At 35.1% G+C, this 22,473-nt stretch overlaps 1 protein-coding gene across 1 annotated transcript in view; it reads right to left on the bottom strand.

Annotated features, from left to right (window-relative positions):
* The window catches only part of ARHGAP28 (Rho GTPase activating protein 28), a 69,528-nt gene that overhangs the window by 22,804 nt on the left and 24,251 nt on the right, over positions 1–22,473 (bottom strand). Inside the window, exon 2 of the mRNA XM_039339166.1 lies at positions 6,811–7,013. Within this exon, the coding sequence (XP_039195100.1) occupies positions 6,811–7,013 (203 nt within the window). The remainder of the gene's footprint in view (positions 1–6,810; positions 7,014–22,473) is intronic.

Here is a 22,473-nt window from a genome sequence, read left to right as displayed (position 1 = left end):
GCTCATGAAAATTCATACCTTTTAATCTATTAGTCTGAAAAGATGAATCCAGGGTGAGGTTAACATTAGGAATATGATGAAAGGACAAGAAGATTGTCACCACAAAATTCCTTCCTCGTCTGAACATCTAACTCTTAAATTTTGATAGGGTGATAACAAACAAGATCCACACCAAATATTGCAATGTAAATTGATGTTATTCAAGTCCCACAAACATGACCCTTTCAATTCTATTTTAGTATTTTTTCATTCTTCCTTCCCCACCTGATCTAATTGCTAGTCAGTGTGCCATAACCACTAATCATGCTTAACTTTGTAGGGCTGGGTTCTAGGTGATTACAATTTCTTTTAATAAGAATCTTTATAAAAATATACTTCTGAAAACAGCTTTGTGTGAGCAGGCAGGCACAGAATCTGTAGAACAATGCAGTATAGTAGAGACACTTCAGAAAGAAGGGAGGGCATCTTGTTGAGATGTCTAAATGCAAAATGTTTGATATTGGGAATAAATAAGAACACTTTCTGCACAAACATACTGATGTAAGACAAAATATATCTATCTATATCCTTGGAATAGGCTTATATGTCATCTTGCAGCACGTTCTTTCATCTTTTAAAAGTAATTGGCTAGAAATACTAGTATTTGACATTCTAGGGTCAAGGGTTGCACAGTGATCTGATTTTGAAGAGGAAAATCTGATTTGGAGTATGCAGGGCACACACATAGCTTCTGTTTGTAGCTCCTTAAAGCAAAGATTCTGAGGCTCCCAACTTCTTGATCTTTGGGAAGGCTGTCAATACCTGGCCCCCAGGTGTTAGGGCTGAGATGTTGGGGGAGTACAATATATGTGACTATGTCTTGTGAATTTGTTTGTTTTTATTAGTTTAATTGTGTTCAATTGTGGAGCACTTTTTATATATATTGGATTATTGCAATGTGCTCTACATGGGGCCACCCTGAAAGACCATCCAAAAGCTGAAAATAATCTAGAATGTATTGGCATTTGCAGTTCTGGGCACTTTGTGGTTTGCCCATGCTAGTGTTACATCACTATTGAATGAGCTGTACTGGCTCTGAGTTGTTTTCCAAGTGCAATTCAAGGTTCTGGTTATCATCTTTAAAATTTTACATCACATAGACACAGATCATATTCAGGACTGCCTCAACCTGAGAGCCTCTGCCCATCCTACTAAACCAGATAAGGTCATTCTTTAAACACTGTCATGTGATGGGACTTTGGAGATGTGCTTTGTCTGTAGCCACCTTGGTTTTTTGGAATAGCTTCACAGCTGAGGTTTTCGGTGGGGTATTCTTTAGCCTTCTGGATGGTTGTGAAGATCTGGCTCGTATCTAAAGCATTGGGCCAAGATGAGGTTGAATCAAGAGTCAACAGCATGGATGATCTGAAGCAGGAGTGAGCAATTAATTTTTCCAAGGGACCACATGAAGAAGTGGGACTGTTGTAGACCAATAGCTCCCAGTTAGCTTTGCCCATTTGTGGACAAGGTGGTGCTTCAATCAAGGTGATGGTGGGTGGCTGAGCCCAGGTCCCTTCATGCAATGACTACCGCCACCATCTCCTCAGGCTGCTCCAGGTGAGCTATATTAGTGAATGATATCCAAAATCAGAAGGAATCTGGTAGCACTCTTTTCTAGCTAACAAATTTTATGAAAAGGCATCAGCTTTCATTAGTTGAAAATCACTTCATCAAATGAAATGAAATTTAACATTTTATAGAGAATTTTATGTCTATTGACATAAAAGGGCTTCCAGAAAGAGAATTACCCTATGTAGGTATATAGAAATAGTATTAATGGATTCAAAGGATATGTTGCTTATATTAACTTTCAATATTTTGATAGAGAACCAGTTTGGTCTAGTAACTAAGGCACCAGACTAGAAAATGTGTTGAAGTCCTTTCTTAGTCCTAAAAACTAGCTGGATGACTTTGGCCTTACAGGATTGTGATTATGGAGCAAATAGAAGGAATGTATGCTGGATATATTTGCTGCCTTGAGTTATTTATAAAAAATAATAAAGACAGGATGCAAATACATAAATAAGTAAAATAAAATATCTTTTATGTTATAAAAAATGATAAGCTGGAGCACTGTGTTTACATATGGTATTTTAATAATTTGTCAAAGCATTGAACTAATTTTATATTAATGTGCTGTGGATGCTCCCTCTTAAGTTTTAGTTTATTTTTAATTGTATTGTTCATATTCCTTGTTGCATTACTTTTTATATGTTATATTTTACCAATAATTTTTTACAATTATGTTAGAAAAAACTGTGAGTTATTTCACAAAAAAAACCCCAATACTTCTTATAAGCAAATATGTTAGCCATTTGCTTTGCAATTTTTAATGTGATAATTAACATGTTCAAGCTTGTGTCAGTACTTTATGCTAATAGTGGTAAAACATTATTTACTTATAATCTTTTATATCAAACAACAGTGTTTGATTAAGTACATAAGAAAATTAAGTAGCTTTTATGACAGGGTAGACTAAATAGATCTCTAAGAGATTTTACATAAATAAGCAAAGATTACTAATTTGGTTGACATCTCTTAGAATTCTGAAAGAAACAAAGTATATTTTAAAAAAAACATCACCATATCTCTCTGGACTAAGATACCTGGATGAGCTAAATATACAGTATAAACCAGGCAAAAGCATCCAAGTATGTTCACGACTGTCTTTGATTGGAAAATGTTGATGGAAGGATGCCATTGTAAGCTTCCAATAAAGGCCCTTGGGGGGCAGGCTGCTGGATTAATTTTGCCTTTGGCCTGACTCAGTATGTATCTTTCTATGTTATTGAGTGATACAATACACTATTTTCTATATTTCTATATTGTATATTCTATATTATTTTCTATATTTTTATATTGTAACCATCCCAAAAAGGTTATGGCAACCACGAGACAATAATCAGACTACTATACATAATTAATGCATTATTAAATCCTAAAATCAATACTAAAATTATTAAACTCATAATCTTCATAATTACTAGGCATTCCAATGATAATGATCTAATCCTCAAAGCCCCTTTTGAAAAGCTCAGCTTTCTTGGAAGCCTACTATTAACCAGTGGAGAGCTACTGCATTGCTGTGATGGCACAACTGCAGCTTCCAGGTAGATTTCAAGGCAGCCCAAATAGGATATGCTGCAGTTATTGCTACAAAAAATGACAAGGGCTGGGTTGGGAATATATGATATATTCTAGAGGGGGGGGAAATCAAGGATTTGCACATGGCATAGACATTTATTTTATTTATTTATTGAATTTATTTAATGCCCGTCTTGTAGCGAATGACTTTGGGTGGCTTCAGGCCTTAAAATCCTAACAAATAAGTATCTTTAAAAGAATAAAAATAGAAATACTAAGATAAGTAAGAAAACATCAATTTTTTTTTGATGTTCAGAAACTTTGCACCAATATTGGGGGGAAAAGGGCAGAAAATTTAATTGCCATTTGCTGCAGCAATGTAAATGTGGTTTTACCTTTTCTTAGCTCTGGAAGAATGCTGCCTCATGATTTTATCAATTTTAATATAAAGCTGTATAACTAATTCATTAATTCAGCCCCCAAGGCTCAAGAAACTTTATGCTTAGTAGACACAAGTGGGACTATAATTCATTTCCAGGATTCCAAGGCAATATTTAACCTGTAGGTCTTTTCTCCCCCACCCACCCACAATGCAATAAATAAAGAAGCTGTATGTTTTATAAAGGCTTGGCGCAATCCATTCCGAGTAAAGACTTCAAGGGTGTAGCGCTATCCTACTTGTCAAGAAATTTGCAGAATTGTTTAGACACTGTGGGGAAAAACAATGATCTTTGTAGAAGAATTAAAAACATGTTCATCTTCAGAGTACTTCCCCTATTAAAATCAATGAGACCTAAACAGTTGTAACCAAATTGCCAGTAAAAATTTTAAGATATAAACCAGGGGTCTTCAAACTTGGCCCTCCCAGATTGAAGTCCACAAGTCATAAAAGGGTCAAGTTTGAAGACCCCTGATATAAACCTTTAGCATACAGGAAAATAATTAATCTCTGTTTATTTGCTGTTTTCACCACTCCAGCTGAGACATAGCAACCTAAAGCATGACAGGGCACATTTCCTTGTGTGGCTCTAGAGAAGACATTTCAGTGCTTGCTGAAATGCCCTTCATATATACAAATTTTATATCAATCTCTTGCTAAAGCTGTGAAAAGGCAAATAACTTTGAATAATACTGTCCCATTGAACCTTTTCTCTTTTACTTTCTTTTGATTCCATTTTAGATACCTTTCCCCCAATCTCCAAAATTCCGGTCGTCTTTTGAAAATTTGACTGCATCATAGCAAAATAGTTATGTCAAGCAAAAAAAAATGTAATCTTTAACTACTAAATAAATACTTTTCATTTTTTAAATAAGCCAAACAAATCTTCTAAATAGATCTTTAGTGAAATGTATGACACATTTTCCTTCAGTTATAGCTACGGTACTAGTTACTACAATCATTCTTATTATTTTTTCTGTTTTTTTCAAATTTTGTTGGTTCTCAGAGATGGTTCATGCTATGTATTACTGGTAAATTGGTGAGGATTTCCTAGGACAGATAATGAAGTAATGTAGTTAAGAACTTGGTTGATTCCTGAGACAATATTTAGATAATCTTCTTCAGAATCTCCATCTGGTTAAATGAAAAAACTTCAGAGAAACTGATTTTGGGTTCACCTTGTAATTAAATCTCTGTTTGATGAATTTCTGTTTGCCCAGGTATTTAATGCTTTCTTTTAAGTTTTGTTTAATCTGTCAAATATCTGAGTGTATACTTGTTTGGTTTGTAGTTTAATGATGTTTTGTTTAAATGTAGATACTTTGTTTTTAAAATGCCATTAAAAATTATTTTCATTTTGTAAGTCTTCCATAGCTTCTAATAATATGTAAACATACATTTACTGTACAAATAAATAAATATATTGGGCCATAAATCATTGGTCAATGCTTAACATTTCAACCATCTTGCACAAAGCTAAGCAGCTTTTGAATCACCATCTCCCATAAAATATCTACAAATACACCTATTTTTTGCCCCTTTTAGATTTTCTGAATGTTTGCAAACCTTTGCCAAACGAAACTTGCCAATTAATATTATCACAGTTTCATATTAATACAGCATAAAGCAATCTAACATACAATAAACTAGTGTGAAAAAGTAATTATTCTTTTTATTTCAGTAACTAGTTGCACCAACTTTCCTGGCAATAACTGCAGCCATCGCATTTCCTGTAACCAATGATCAGTTTCTCGTGTGTTGGAAAGTTGGTCCATTCCTCCATAGCATGCTGTTTCAGCTCAGTAACATCTGAGGGTTCCTCACACAACTGATTGTTTCATGTCCCATTATAACAGTTCTATGGAGTTTAGGTCTGGATTTTGATGTCAGCATATTGAATTCTGTTCTTCATCCATTTTCATGTAAACCTGTTTGTATCTCTGAGATCATGGCTGTATTTCATTACTTACATTTCAGCTTCAGCAGACAGAATTTTCAGAATACTACAGATTTTTCTGCTGTAAAGCAAAATTCAGGGTTCCTCAATTATGGCAAGTCATCTAGGTCTTGAAATAGCAACGCATCTTTTACATATTTTACTGCTACCTTCATACCTGACAGGTGGTACATGGTCTTAATTATAGAATTCAGTGTTTGGTTTGCACCAGATAAGACAATAATAATGTAGTTCAAAATGTTGCATTTTTTTTAACCATTTTGTCCATAGAATATTCCTTCTAACAAACTTCAGATGAACATCAATGCTGTTAGTGAGCAATGGCTTCCTCTCCCATAAATCACACTTTACTTTTCTGATTGTGAGTCACAAAGACTCTGTAGTCAAGGCATGTGGGGTTTGGACATCTCTAGATATTTTTGGAAGTTCTTTGAAGGCCCTCCAGGTCAATTCTATGCTGATATGTTGTTAACAGGACAACCACTTGTAAGAAGTCTTTGAAAACACTATATTGGTCTGTGGATCAGATTCAATAAGCGCCAATGCTTTTTTTACAGATATCTTTAAAAAGTTTTGAGTGGGATGTAATGTGCTTATGGAAATTGCCTAGTGAAAACTTTACTTTGATTTCTAAAAATTTGTAAGATTTATATAACATTGGGTTGTCTCATGTTAGTTCTGATTATTCTATGATGTACTCACATATTCAATTCAGTTACTCCTTAAATGAATTGACTGAACAAGGGACAAATGTTTCACAGTGACACACTGTGTGTCGAATGATTTTTAATGCAATAAAATGAAAAAAGGAACAAACTTTTGGGGGTATTTGTTTACTCAGACTCTCTATATATCCAGAAGGAGACAAACACCATTTTAAAGAATTGTGGCTGGTAACTGTTCAGTTCAATGAATCATCCCATGAACTTCTGAATTCAATTCTCTTTGTATAATTTCTCTTTGTTTAATTTGATTCACTTTGTATAATTTCTGTTGAAGGCTTTTATAGGTAACTATTAGTCACTTAATCATAGAATTCATCCTGCAGTGATACTTATTTTTATCTTTTAAATGTTGCCCCTGAATTCGTCTTCCCCTCACTTCAGTGTTTTTCATGTGAAACTTCATTCTAAAATCAGTAGAATTTAAAACCTTGGAAATATTATTATCCAAAATAGCTATGCAGTGGTTCTGATTCAGTTCTCAAACATAAATGAACATTTATTACACCAGCACCTTTTTGGAATAATTTTAAAAAAGATCAAAGAACATTGGAATTGTTTATTCATACCGTCAGGAGGCTTGATTTCTAACAAGGTTTGCTCATCTTGCCTTTCTTCTGTGTTCTCCTTGATGTTTTCTACCTCACACCAGAAATCCTCCATGGAAGTGCTATCAACAGAAGCTTGGGAATTGGAACGGCTATACACGGGAGGGCGCAAGGATTCATTGGAGAGCATTCTGCTAATTCGTTGGCAGCGAGGGAGAGATTTCCTGAAACAAAAATAACGATGGGGAGAATAATGAAGAAATAATCTTACACTGTTGACCTGATGAGCAGGTTTTTGAATATTTATATTCAATTAGCCACACTGTTAATTTTGTTCTCTGCATGTGAAAAAGTGAGTTTCAGGTGGAAAATAACTATAAAAATCAGGAATCTCTACATTCATTCAAACTTCCCAACTGTTTGGGTTCACCAAACTCTTTAAGGTCATATCCTTCTGACTCTTTAAAGCAAAGTAAACCTGAAATAAAATCGTAAGCACAGTAATGCAATTTTCATTTAGCAACTTCTTCACTTAATGACTAATAGTGGCTGCTACATGAGGACTGCCTGTATTGTGTTTTATGTTAAATCAGAACATAGTAGAAAATCATGTTCATGTTATATGATAGTATGTCATAGGTTTTGACAGCCCGATCTGGGAAATATTAATGGTTGCAAAAATGGAACTCATGGTTAATTTTATAGTAGATTGTACCCCACTGCCTTAAATAATGATATGCTAGATAATAAAAAAAGACAATGAGCACATGTTCCATCTACACACACACACACACACACACACACACACGGAGGGAGGGAGGGAAAGAGGAAGGGAGAGAGAGAGAGAGAGAGAGAGAGAAAGACCTATTGTTCTAGTACAACTTAATAAAGGGTTATAATTGTTTTAATAGTCAAGAGAAAAACTATCTGTATATTGCAAGTATCATTTTGTTATTAACGCATTACAAGTAATTATGTCCAACAATGCTTTATTGTCAAGATTAAAAGTTTAAGCATATATAGAGAAATCAAATTATATTAAAGGAAAAATCAAAATGGGAAGTTGTTCATTAAAGAAAGCTTTATACAAGTCAGTGGAAAAGAATGTTCCACATAATTCTGTGATGTGCAAATAAACAATAGTGAAATGATTCTAACCAAATGTACTATTAACTATCTGTCAAACAATAAGAGATAAAATTCAAACTTTTAAACAGATGGAATATTTTGCAAAAGACAATAACATTTTTTCATTATATGGAATAATATTTTTATAGAAGAAAATGAAAATATTTCCATATTTCATATGTAGTAGGAGAGTTACTGTTTTGAGACAGAAGATATAGAACACATATTAAATATATTTAAATGACTACATTCAATGAAGCGGATTCCATCTATTCTGGTTATTGGGACTGCATGAAAAGATAAGGGAATAAAGTAATTTTAAGGGCTGTTTGTGCAATGTTCTTTTTTAGAAGAGACTAAATCTATCCATGTTTATCTCTAGAGTTGTTATTCCTGTGCTACTACATGAACAGATGCAATCTACTTTTAAGAAACATTACACGATAGTTTCAGAGAGTATAAATAACTCTACTGCTGTGCAAAGTTGGAGGTCTGCATATTTGAATGATATTAGACTGAAGTAAGCATTGGTCTTAACAATCACAAAATAATCAAGATTATATTAATTAAGGGCTTTATTTCATGATGATACTGGTTGCCTACTAAGCAAAAGAAGCAACACAGTTTGTCCTAATTAATTATTTTTTTAAATATCATATCACAGTTCCATATAATTCTAAGGGATTTACAAATATACAGTAACAATTATATATTTGCATTTAGGTTAAAATCAAAGAATACACATATCTGAAATATAGGCAATTCCAGCAGCCAACCATCTATATATCTCAACTAAAATATCACCATGCTCCAAAATCCCTCTGAAAAAAAAACCTCCATTTTAAGTTAAAGTAAAATATAGACATTCCAGAGATCTGGTGCTAGAAATGTGAAGCGGCATCTCCTAATCTTCCTCCACCAATATCTGCCTAAGGTGGAAACTATTAGCAACGTCTCAGCAAATTCAAATTTGTTCAGCTAATTTTAATGGGAATGATATTCGGCAAGTAACTTGGTGTCAAGCAATGAATAGTTTTATAGGTCAAGACCAGCACTTTAAATTGGATCTAAGATAGTGGTGTCCAGAGTAGGGCCCATAGCATAGGTGTAAGATACTCCCACTAGTGAACGTTAACCTTACAGTATCAAGAGGTCACTGTATTTAGAACCAACTGCAGCTTCCATATGGTCTTTAAAGGCAGTCCCATGTTGAGCATGTTGCAACAGTCCAGTTGGGTGGTTACAAGGTGGTTAAAAAAAAACCTTAGCCATGACCTTCACTACTTTTCCAACCAATGCCACAAGTAAAGGAAGATCCCTTCAGGAATACAGCTTCTTTGTCCTCTGACGATTCCATTTTTGTCTGTTCTTTCTCATACAAATCCTCACCGTCTGCAGGCAAGATTTCTATAATTTCATCAGAAAAGTGACATAAAGCTGAGTAATATATTGGCAAAGCATTCATAACAGAAGTTTAATTAAGTACAAACAAGAATGACTCCCTTCTGTACATTATATCACAGAGCAAAGCCGTTTTAGATATATGGAACATGCTTTTTAGGACATAAGCAGAAACTAATTAACAATTACTAATGTTCCAGGTAAAGTTCAAATATTTCAACTATGCCCCTTTATTGGGAATACAAATGGCCCTTGGTGTTTGTTTTTTAAATTAAATGTAAAAATCTTTTTTTGTAACATCTTGCTTTATTTTCTTCTTTCTATTTTCTTTGCATTCTAATATTTTCTTTTTTAAAAAAAATATTCCTTGTACTTCAGTACTTAATAATGCATTTTAGAAAGTTGAAATTGAATATCATCAGTTATTGATGGTAGTGAATCCTGTATACTGATGTATTACCTGAGACAAACCCATGATTGCCATGGAGAGTATGAACTCCTGGATACAATAAGACCCAGAGTTGATGGAGGTTGAATCCTCTGGCACCAGCAGACAAGGGTCTCTACAACCAACTCAGTAACTAGGTCCAAAAGTCCAGGGAGAAATCCTGATACCTAACACATAGGCACTCACACTCTGCTGCTTTGGAAATAGTAACCCCAGTCACACAAAAAGCGTCATATGATGTGTTAATGACAGCACCTTCTCCTGGCTGATACATGACCTAATATCCAGCTGGGCAGATTTCCAATACCGTTTTTATCACCACCTTCACTTATTTAGACAAGAAAATCACCACCATATTGCAGACCACATTTCCTTCTGAAATAGCTTACCTGTTATTCCCCAGTATCTCTCTCTCTCTCTCTCTCAGGTTGATGCCATTTAGAAGCAGCAGGTACATTCCCTACACCCCATATTCCAGGTTTTTTGCTCACTCAAGATGGGTATCAGTGCCTATCAAACTCCTCCCTCAACCAAAACACACCTACATGCACCTTAAAACTGCTGAATCCATGTGATATGTAGCATATTACAAATCTCACGTCATACACTTTATTGCCCTTTCCCACATCATCTATTAGTCTCCAACACTTCCAACTTGTTATGGAGATGGAATCAGTACTACTTGGAACCTCCCTCACTAGTTCCAAGGCTATGTTCAGTCTCACTATGGGACAAGTTATGCTCACTCCATTGTCTTTTAGTTGAGGGGCTGCCCAAGCTCAGATATAGAATATTAAAACTCTTCCTCCCTGAAGATGTAAATGAGGTCTTGCACACAAGGCATTGGCATTACTAGGCCCCCCCTCAACCAATTATGATTCTACTGTATCAATTATCACACACACTACCTATGATCCCCTGGGTCACTCTAATTCCCAGTTATCTGCATTCCCAGTGCTTATGCCCACCCCCTACTTTCCAGGGACACAGACGCTGACTTAGAAGTCTTACCACCTGGTCTCATCACCTACCAAACCCCTCAAGACTCCCATGGTGACTACCTGCCTGCTTACATAGAGGAAGATCTTTCCTTCCTGGATGATCTCAAGTCCACCCCTACTTTTCAAACTCAGCCATAATTCATTGCTTCTGTTCAAAATTTCTATTGCTGTTGTGTTCCAATGCATTGCCACTGCCACTGTTGCCACTGCCACACCACTGCTGCTGTAGTCACTGCCATTGCCAAGCCAACTTTGCTTTTACTGCCAATTTATTTGCAATCTGCTCCCCAATTGACACTCTAATGACGCCTCAAAAGTGGGGCAATGATAACCACCTTATCTGACCTTTCCACTACAGAAAAAAACAGCACACCTATTGCAAGGCTGAACCTATCATTCTGCAGATTCAGAGGCCTGCAGATGCTAGAAAATTCTCTGTAGGACTCTTCAGATTTTAGTTACTCCTTGCGTACAATTGCCTTAGAGGATAGGTAGAATTTTCACATAAATCACATTAGGAAGTTAAAAGCTAAATGATAGCATAAAGCTGAGAAATAGGAAGCAGTTAACAGGACTATGTTCTACAACATTTAGAAATAGGAAATGCAATGCCTTGGTATGTGCCACCGTACTTAGAAATTGGAAGCAATGGGAGATGACTTAGAATGGAAAAGTATTTGAGGTACATGCATCTCCAACCTATAATTTGCTTCCATGCGAGAATAAGAAAAGTATAGGTGAATTATTCTAGCCCAGCTTCATCTGGGCTAGGTGACATTAAAAACTTACGGTCGTTAAAATGTAACCTAATTTTTTGCATGCATTATTAGGAAACAAACAGATACCATGATGTTCTCTTCTGCCAAACAAGTCCAAAAACTTCAGAAAGTTTAGAAATAATTATTAACTACTTATTGTGGATAAACCATAGCTACAAGTTGTAGGTAATGACTTTCACGACATAATTGTCTAATTTCTTACGGAGAGTCCAATAAATATAAAATATAAATATAACATAGACTAGTGTGGTATGAGCACAATGTACTTCTGTACATAGGAAGAACTTCAGAAAGGATCAGATAATAATAATGACACAGACAACACAGCTGTTCTTTTCATATTATCTTAAGTACAAACATTTTTAGATTTTTAAGTTTGAGCAAGATGTATTTATTATATATAACAGTTAAGAAAATAAACTCATGTAAATTATGAAAAGTTGCACATGACAGCAGCTTGGAAAGCTGTATTATTTTTGGACCATTCTTTCATATAATCAGTTTCATGCTGCAGAGGCAGCTGAGGACTGAAGAGATGATAGAGGAACAAAATGGTTTGCTTGGATTGGATGGACTGTTAATCACTGTCAGGAAATTAAAACATTCCTGTCTCTCAGAGAAAGGGGCACTAACCATGATCTTTGCCCTCATCTAGCCCCATTACTTTGTTAGCATAGGCACCATATAAGGAAAAAAAGAGTTTGTGATTTCAACAGCAGGGTTTTCTTTTTATTATGGTACCATGTAAGAAACAAATACAAAAGTGGTTGTGTCACACTTGTAACATTTAACTCATTTGTGTCTGTTTAAAAGGACATTCACAGCTGTTCAGACCAAATAAACAAGAAACATCTAAGACGTGAATGGAGTACATGTAGTGTTTAATTTTGTGATTATATTGTTCTGTAGTATTTACATCTTGTAGGAACACGAATGTATGAAACATACTGAAGTATTTAAGACTGCCTTTTGCAAAGTGGATATTTTGTGTGCATGTTATATTACAGTGTGGACTGAAGTTTATATTATATTCATGGGCAAGTAACCTATTAGCCAACTTGGAAATTGGTATTCTATGATTGGCTGCACCTATTATGATGACTGTTATGTGAAAATGTTTGGCTTGTTTTTTAAAAAGACTGTGCATTCCCAGGGCCCATGTAGAAGAAGGAATATGCATATAAATTATAGTCAATCAATCAATCAACCAATCAAGTTCTTTTGCCAAAATAATTAATTATATACCAATATGCTTTTGATTCCTCCAATGATCTTCACAACCTTTCAAATAATGTGAACTACTAGATTACAGAATCATTTCTAAGTCAATTCAGTAGAAAATCATCTGGGTCTAATGTTAAGCCAGACGAACTGAGTTGAATACCTGTAGAAAAATAATACCTGAATTGGACAATTGATGAGGATATGAAACAAACACTAGTATCCAGCTGCCCTTTGCTAAGTATTTATTGCAAGTGAAAGACATGGAATTGGCAGTATAGCATCATGGTATTAGTTTGACTTAAAAATATGCAAAAACAAACAAACAAACAAACCCCATCTTTCTGCAAAACCTGGAAACTGAAAAATTCCCTGGAAAATCCAGGAAAAAAAATCTTGAGCTTTAAATTGAAATTCCATTTCAATTAGTGATGGAATAATGGAGACAGCTAAGAAAACAAACAAATGGTTCATCAAAAACCCAGATTTCTCACTCAAGGCACAAATGACAAGCTCACATTATCCTACTTCGAAGATAAACCTAGTCTAAATGCTGCTGGGAAGGGTGGAAGGAAAGCAAAGAAGACTAGCAGCAACAAGGCGGATAGACTCAATTACAGTGGCAATGATTGTTGGAAGACCTGAAAGACCAGGTTAAGGACAGATTGTCTTGGAGAAAATCTATGTGCTTGTTAAGAGTCAACAATGACTTGATGGTACTTAATATTTCAAATTAATGGGTGAGAAATTACAGTATGTATACAATTAAATCCATCAGGGTTATCCTGTGTTCACTGAAAGGTTTTATTAGTCAATTTTCTTTCAGAAAGGACTCACATATTCAGTGTTGAAATATTAAGACTTCTGGATGTGATTTGATTTTAGGCAGAGGAGCATTTCTTTTTCGGCTTTCACAAGAATCGTGGAAGAGAAACATATTCTAAACGTATTGCTATTCTTCCAAGTTTTAATGCTTTTGTATAGCTCTATTAGCATAGACATAGCATATGCCAGTGGTGGCGAACCTATGGCACGGGTGCCAGAGGCAGCACTCAGAGCCCTCTCTGTGGGCACGTGCGCGTCGCCCCAGTCTTAGGCCTTCAGCTGGGTTTTATAAAACCTTTTTGCTTTAGGCCTCCGCCGCCGTGTGCAAAAAAAAAAAAAAAGGTTCAATCAATCAGTCAATTTCAACTTCTTCCGGGAAAAAAAAAGATCTTGCAAAGTTGGAATTGATTGATTGAACTTTTTAGTCCCACCCAGTCTGCTGTTACCACTGCAGCCACACCCACCCAATGGACCACGCCCACCCAATGAGCCACACCCACCCAATGGGCCACACCCGCCAGGCACCCGACGATGCATAAGTGGGTTTTGGGTTCAGTTTGGCACTCAGTCTCTAAAAGGTTCGCCATCACTGGCATATGCAATATCAAAATATATGGAAGAAAAAGTGCACAGTATATAAATGGTATGTTGATAGGGTATCGAGCTAGTGATCCAAGAAGGTCTTTTTAAGTGTGAAGAATAAATTATTTTGTGGTACTATATTTAGGTTTTTTCTCTCTGTTTTGATTTATTTTGCTAGGCTATATTTACAGGTAGTGCTCTACCTGGGACTGTTCATTCAGCAACCATTCAATAGTAGGACAGCACTAAATAAAGGGACCTACAATCCATACTCAAAGTTTCAACTCCTGCAGCTCATGCGGTTATGATCAAAATTTAGGCACTAGGCAGTCCACCCACACTTGGGAGCACTTCAGCTCTCCTCAGCTGCCTTTTTCACCCCATCTATGTGCTTTTGACCTCTTACTGTCCTGCATTTTGCCATCCCAGATGATCTTCACTGTCTTCTTGTTCCCACCAGGCATGCCTAACATGGTTACTGGGCTGGTCTAGGGCTGGATTTTGCTGCAATGCAGGGGGCTGCTTTTGCAGCCCTAGGAGGCAGAGTACACAAAAATTCCCTTTTGCACCTCACTTCTGGGCCTGGCTGGGGCTAGTTTCATTTGGGAAATAAAAGCCCAAAACACTCCTTTGCAAAGAGCTCCTGGTAGGCTGGGGCTTTGCTTCCATACAGGGGGGGGGAGCCCAAAGCTTCCATACCTGAGAGGTATGCAGCTTTTTGGTGCATTGCAGTTGGGGCTTTTTGAAAAAGGGCATTTTGCTGCACTGCAGCTGTGGGGTTGCTTTTGGCTTTCGCTTCCATAGCTAAAGCTCTTCTCCTTTTCTCTTCACTGCTATTTTGATAGACAGCCTATCTGTTCAAGTGTTCTATGAAAACAGAGCTAACAGAATATTTACCTAGTATATTATAGGACCACTATTTCTGGTTTGCAAAAAAATTAGACAAGTACGAGATGGCAGTGAAGACATGCATCTTGTGGTCAGCCCAGATATAGTAGTCTTAATTTGAGTTTTATTCAGTCAATTAATAAATAAATTTTTCATTGGTTGAGTAATATGCATCTGACCAAAACAATCTGAACAAAAATACATTCTGTTCTTTTTATGATATATATACACACATAAAGAAAGCATTTTAAAAATACATTTGGTTTTGAAAAGATGCCTTGAATGCACTGGCAAATCCTCATCATGCACACAGCTATCTGGCTATTTCATTTTGCAATAAGCACTCTTAGGCAATTCACAGAAAAGAAGTAACAAACAGAAGTCCAAACAAAATTAAAGGCAGGAAAAAAATAAAAATAAAATGAAAGTATTTTGTTACACCCAAGCCATTCACCAGATTACTCCATATTTTCCTATCATAGCAATCAAGTGTTGCTTCCATCACATCTATGCACCATTTCATGTATTCTCTTTTGTTCTTTAAACTTCTCAACTTCCTCCTTTTGACGCTTTCATCAACTCCATTAACCATAACTTTCCATTCCTCTTAACCCTATTCATACTTTCTTCAGGAATTTATTTCAGTTGTTATGGAATCACTTTATATCATCAGACTCCCAATCAAAATTAAAAAACATAAAATTTAAAAAAACCATAAAACACAATCAGTTAAAATATAAAACATTCAAAACAACAAAAAGCTGGCGCCAATGCATGCTAACATACCATTATCTAATCTTCCAATGCCTGGGAGAAAAGTCAGGTTTTTAAGGCCTTACAAGAGGTTAAAAGTGTGGAGGCCTGCTAAACTTCAAGGGGCAAGATGTTCCATTGGGCAGTGGCTGCCACGGAAAAGGCACAACTCCTACTAGATGATATATATATTCTTCTTTCATTTATTGTTGTACTCAGTTCATATTTATTCAGCCTTTTCATTCTTGATTTTATCTTTTATTATTTTGCCACAAATAGTTCTTAAGTACCCAATTCCTACACCATTCACCCTACTATTATGCTTCTCCTGGTATATCCAAATTGACTCCTATATACCTAACTGGGCAAAAGACACAGCCATTTGAGCTCCATTTGGTAAACATTGATTGCTCAGAACAAACTATATATAACTTGAAACCATTCTACTCATATTTGTATGTGTCAAAATTTCTGCATTTGTCAATATACCAAGGTAAACAAATTCATTTACACATTCTATGTTTTTTAGAAAATCAACAGCTTGAATTGGACTTGGAAGCAGAAGGACACCCAATGCAGTTTGCATAGCAGAAATAAATACTACACACTATCTTTTTACTTGTGCATGTCTAAATTTTTATCTGTTTTGCAACATACCAAATCATTTACTTGATCTAGTTTTTTGTTCAGAGCATCCTATAATTCAAACCTATTTATTTTTTTCTAAACCAGAAAACACAATACATTTTATTTGCGACATCAATTCATTTCTTAAAGACCTGCTGAAGAATAAAAATTTGGCATGTATATGCTTGCCTGGTATAACTATATGTTCATTATACTGCATTTTCCAAATTTTGTTCATTTCCATCTCTTGTTCCTTGCTGGTTTCCAACAAAAAAAAAAAAATCATAAATCACATCACATGACTGTAGAACACTGCACAAGCCATAAAGGTGAGCCGATTGGCAAGTATCCAAAATGTGATCATAGGGGATGGTGGTGATTACTGCTGCCGGAATTCTGAAGTTGGTGTCATAAGTACTTTTTGGGAGAGAGTCCATCATAATTTTGAGAAGTCTCTAAGGCAGCAGACATTAAGCAAGGACTACCTTCTCTTTATAGAGCAAGACATCATTTTTTTCAAATTAAACAGTTGTGAATTCACATAAGAAATCAAAGAGGATAAAACCCTACTGAGAGAATTTTCATGTAGTTTTCATAAAATATTTGGCAAATTAAGATCACAATATGTTTTGCCTCTAAATCTGTGAAATTGACATTTTCACATCTTGAATAGCATAGAACCAACTCTTAGCATGCTATACCTATATCTTCCATTTTTTAAAGTAATGACTTAGTAATGATTAAAAATCATAACATTTGCTGCAATTATACATACATATATTTCATATTCTTTAAATGGGAAATTAAATTATCAAAATGTTTCTATTATCAAAGTTTTGTTTCTATACTTACTGATAATAATGAAGTTATAAAACCATACAGATAAAAAGTACTATGACATTAGAGTTTCAACCTTGTGAACATTTACTTAGAAATAAATCCGCACTATACATTCACTATAATTTTCTTCAAAGTATGTAGAACTAAGGAATGATTCAAATTTTATTTCAAATGCCCTGTAAAAATGTGTCAAATAATTTTGGTAATATCTTCGCAAATCTATCATATTAAGATTTTAAAAGCATATTTATAAATCTACACAATAGATAATGTGCATAGATAGTTTGGATTGGGAATATTTTTGAAACTCACTAGCATATAGACAGTTTGGCTCCGATTCACAATACTATCAGTTCTTAGAAAAATGTATATAATCTCACTTTTCAGTATCTATCCTTTTTTAAAGCCATACAGTATGTTGTTCAGTATTGTGGTCATACAGATTGTAACTGTATCTTCATTTTTCCCCCTCCAATCCCTTGTTATTTTTTTAAAATGAGAGGAAAATATTGTCTATAGAACTTACCTCAGTGGGTTAGGAGTTTATAGAGTGAAAATACAGAGTGAAAATAATCCCTTTTGTCCTAAACCCATGGCAACTGATCCTCTTCTAACAAATATACATATTCTGAAATTTTTCTGCCACTGATAAGATAGAGTAAAGCTTTGTGTTTCTGATAAAAAAAAAGGTTCTCCCCTCTGCAAAAAAAAAAAAAAAAAAGGAGGGAGGGGGATTGTTGGTCTTTGAGAGAAATAGAATCTCTTTTCACAGTAACTAATTAAATGCTTGATGCCTTCAGGACAAATTCTTGGACTACATTTTTCTGGCTGTGTCAAGACTTAAACCTTTCATGCACTTGGCTAGTAAAGAAATTAAAGATCAATTGGCTGTGAATAATCCTGATGATTCATAAGAGCTCCAGTTGTTAAGAATGGAGGAAACAAACTGAAAATTATTTGTTTATTTTCCACTACAATACTATAATTTCTCATTTAGTTAAGAAACTAGAATCTATTGCCATCATCCTGCCCAGAATTTATAATGTACAAAAATGCACTGAAAACATAACGCTCATAAAACATGTAATTTTTTAAAATTAAAAATAGACTTTACGGATCATTCTTTGGAAAAGTTTCTTGCAAAGTGGTCCTTTTAAAAGTGGCAAAATAATGAGAGTTACACTTCTGCTATAAAGAATACTACAAAGAGCTCTCTCCTAGCAACTCCATCACTAAGTTCCATCGTTGCTATAAATGACTACAACTGGTTTATTTCCCATTTGCTATTAAGAAAGTCACTGTGGTCATTAAGCAAAACACTACATGGCTGTGACTTATGATTTTATTTCCTCATTTTCTACTAACACTGTTTGTTGCAAGCTGATTGGGACGCATGCAAATAGTGATCAGATGACTGTCAGATATTTAAATGGTCATATTTTATACTGCTGTAACCTCAAATGGTTGATAAAGAAGGCAATCATTAAGCAATAACTACTTATAAAATACATCTGCAACAAAATGATCAGACAATCTATCAGCAATATCAAAAATATTAGGGGATCAAATTTAGGAAATCGAATTTAACTCCAAAAAAGAAATCATAATAAATGGCAGATGACCATTTCATTTCTCTTTAAAAATATTCATTGAAAGGATCCCTTCACTTCTTTCAACAGTTGTTTCCACTGTTAAACTACTCTTACCATTAAGAAAGTACCCAGAAATAAAATGAATACATTATTGGTACATGGAGGCTCAATTATAATAAGAAAGATGGTTCCGGTATTCTGGAACTGACAAATTACAAAATATTCATAAGTCCTGAGTGAAACTAAAGCAAAAGAACAAAGCTAATCTATTTCTACTCTATGCTACTGATCCTGAGCATATATGCTCACTATTTTCGAGAAAAACATCAGGAATCACTTGGATATCCTAAACTTCATTGCTATAAGGAAGCTGAGGAATTCAAGTCAGGGGCAAGTGCCAGAACCGGGTTGTAAGTACCTTTTGAGCAGGTCTGTTGTAGCTTTGACCAGTCAGTGGTCGTTAAGCGAGGACTATGTCTACTTGGGAAAGTTCCAATTTTACAAACATTCCAATTTGAAAGTAAATAGGTTTCCTTATTTGAAATAGATTTTCAAAGATTTTCAAAACATGGTGATCAACCTCATGTTATACTAAGTTTAAGAGTAAACATGTACAAAAGAATTTTTCTGAAAAAAATGTTTGCATTCAGAGATACAGTAATAACTGGAAATAATATTTCTATCACATATGCCTTATCCTTTTATCCCATATTGTGAGAAGGTGGTGCAAAGTCTGTAGAAGACCATATGACAAAAATGATAAATCATGTATATGGCTGGTATCAGGACTTGCTGGAAAAGTATACCGTATTGTTTCAGTTATTTAAATGCTATCAGGAAATAAGATTTGGTTAAAGTTTTAAGACTGTATTATCTTTATCTGAGGCTGGAAAATTATCCTTTGTTAGGAAGTGATGACATAGATGCACAACTGTCTGGAGAGAAAAAAACACTCAGTTAGAGTTCCTTGCAAAGAGAAACAGAAGAAGATTCCAAGGCATACCTCATAATCAGCTCTTCAAATCCTGAAAGAGTATCCACTGAAAATATTTTAGAATTCACTGTCATATTATAGGTGTATTAAAGAATCATGAATCATTCATAGTCTCAAAATATTTTTCAATTTACACATTTTGTAGGCTTCCTTAGAAACTTCATCTAGAGTATATTGAAATCAGCAATTGTATGTCTGCCCACAGACAAATCAAGCATAAACTGACTACAGCTGACTAATGAGTTATTTCTACACCCAGTTGAGCTTATCCAGTCTGGGCCATTGCTGTCCATAAGTGAAGTGTATTCGCATGAGATAGAAGGTGTAATAAATGTGATATCAGCTATAGAAAAAGCCCATAGTATCTGATTCTAGACACCTATAAGAGAATGATATAAGGAAGGAGGCCTTTAGTCTAGTTTGAGATGTCAAGCAATGCTATCAACATCTTTATCAAACTCACCTTTCATCACATACAAACATTCTTGTTTATATATTCAATCCAGAAAAAGGGAATAATGCAGCATTAAATTTCTTTCTTAGGTGTTTTGAGTTTAAGACAGTGGTTCTCAATCTTTTTAATGCCGCGACCCCCAACCGGTCGTAAGTCGAGGACTACTCAACCGGTCATAAGTCGAGAACTATTCAACTGGTGCAGCACTGTTTGCAGAATGGGACTTTTGGTGGGCTCAGCAGGGCAGAGACAGCCTGGACAATTCCTATTGGCTTTTGAAAGCCAATAGAATTAGACTCTATTCAAGAGAGTCTATTCTATTGGCTTTCAAAAGCCAACAGAATAAAAGGGAGTAGCACAGCTAAGGAAAAGGGGGAAAAAATGGCGGACTGCGTTGTTTGGCGACCCCCGTGAAATGGTTGTTCGACCCCAAATGGGGTCCCGACCCACAGGTTGAAAACCACTGGTTTAAGAGGTGGCATTTGTAAATAAGCATCTTATTTCCATCTGTAGCAATTTTAGAGTTTTTTTCTTGTTAGCTTGTTCCAGATTGAATATGTGCTACTGACCCTAGATAGAAACTAAGAGTAACCTATCTATGATTTATGAGGACATATTTAAAGATTCAAAATATATTGATTACTAATTATTCTTACATATCTTAAAACAGAATTAACTTCAGAATAGAGTTTATCTGGGTTATGTGTTATAGACTTTTTACTGTACTCTAATAAGAAGGTCCCCAAGCCCTGGGCTGTGGACAGCTATTAGGCAGCAGTCCTTTGGGAACCAGGCTGCTGAAGTGGGGGCAAGCACACAAAGCTTCATTTGTATATGCGCAGGATTTAGATTGCACATGAGAAACCATTCCTCACGCCGCTGAAACCACCAAAGCCCCTGACACTGCCACTGGTCCATGGAACCAAAAGGTTTGGTGACCCTGCTACAATAGAACTTTATATAGCATAACTTGGAAATATTGACAAGATTTTTGTATCCAATAGCTTCAATAATGCACTGGCAAGCTTCACAATGTCTAGATCAAGTAGGCACCTCTGCATCTATGAGACCATTTCAAGGCAGTAGACAATATTGATTCTTCAGGTCATTTCTTAGTGGTCTTAGATGTCAGTACTCAAAATGGACAGAAGTTAGTTTTTCTGAAGCAGATTGTGGAGCACATTTCATGAAAAACTAACTTCATGAAATGTGCTCCACAATCTGCTTCAGAGGAGATTAAATGTTTTACACTCCACAGTGGTTTTTGATACATTGCTTTTGCATCACAGCAATCAGTTGCTAATTAATTATGTGACATTAGGCATGGTCAACTCTTAGCACCCATATAGATAGTTTCAAAGACTGGTTGACATTTGTGCACATATTGTTAAAGTAAATTCTTACAACAAAAACTTGTATACTTCTTACTGGTATGTTACAACAATGCACATAGTGTATCTTGCAGCTATAAGTATAACCAGAAAATTATGATTAATATCAAGGCATCCTATTGTTGTCAATAATCAATTATCATGAACAATCTAGGTATCTGCTTTATAACTTGATGTTCTGTATTAATCCACTGTAGAATTCAGATACATCAAAATGGACAGGCAAAACAATACATTCAAAATCCAGGTGGTACTCTGTGATATTAGAATACTATCTAAAGTACTAGAGTAGTTCCTCTAGTACTTGAAGCCAAAGTCAATATAAAAAGCACCAGAAAGGATGTAACATTATCCAGAAAAAGAATACAAGCTACTTGAAAAAAAAATGTGCTTTATAATACTTTATTTAATCCTGTACTCTCTGTTGATAAAGATACTTTATATAATTCTATTGTCAGTAAAGTCAATCTCACATTAATGGAGGATAATTATTACACATATGATTCTGTGGAAACTGGTGCACATATCAGTGAATTTTTAAATAATGTTGAATTTACTATATTGTTGAATTTATTATTTTTGTGTAGTATGTATATTTTTGATTGTTATATAATGAATATAAATCCAGTCTTACCTGGGCAGGTGTGGGTATATTTGTTTATTTCTCTCTGAATATGTGTGTTTGTGGGGGGGGGGGGGAGTTTATATGCAACAACACTTGTTTCAGTGAATATTTTCAAATATCTTTTATTAACTGTAG

This window comes from Crotalus tigris, unplaced genomic scaffold, assembly GCF_016545835.1.
Source record: "Crotalus tigris isolate CLP2741 ecotype Arizona unplaced genomic scaffold, ASM1654583v1 scf7180000017731.4096049, whole genome shotgun sequence".
NCBI classification, from domain to species: domain Eukaryota; kingdom Metazoa; phylum Chordata; class Lepidosauria; order Squamata; family Viperidae; genus Crotalus; species Crotalus tigris.
This window is presented reverse-complemented; position numbering and strand designations above follow the sequence as displayed.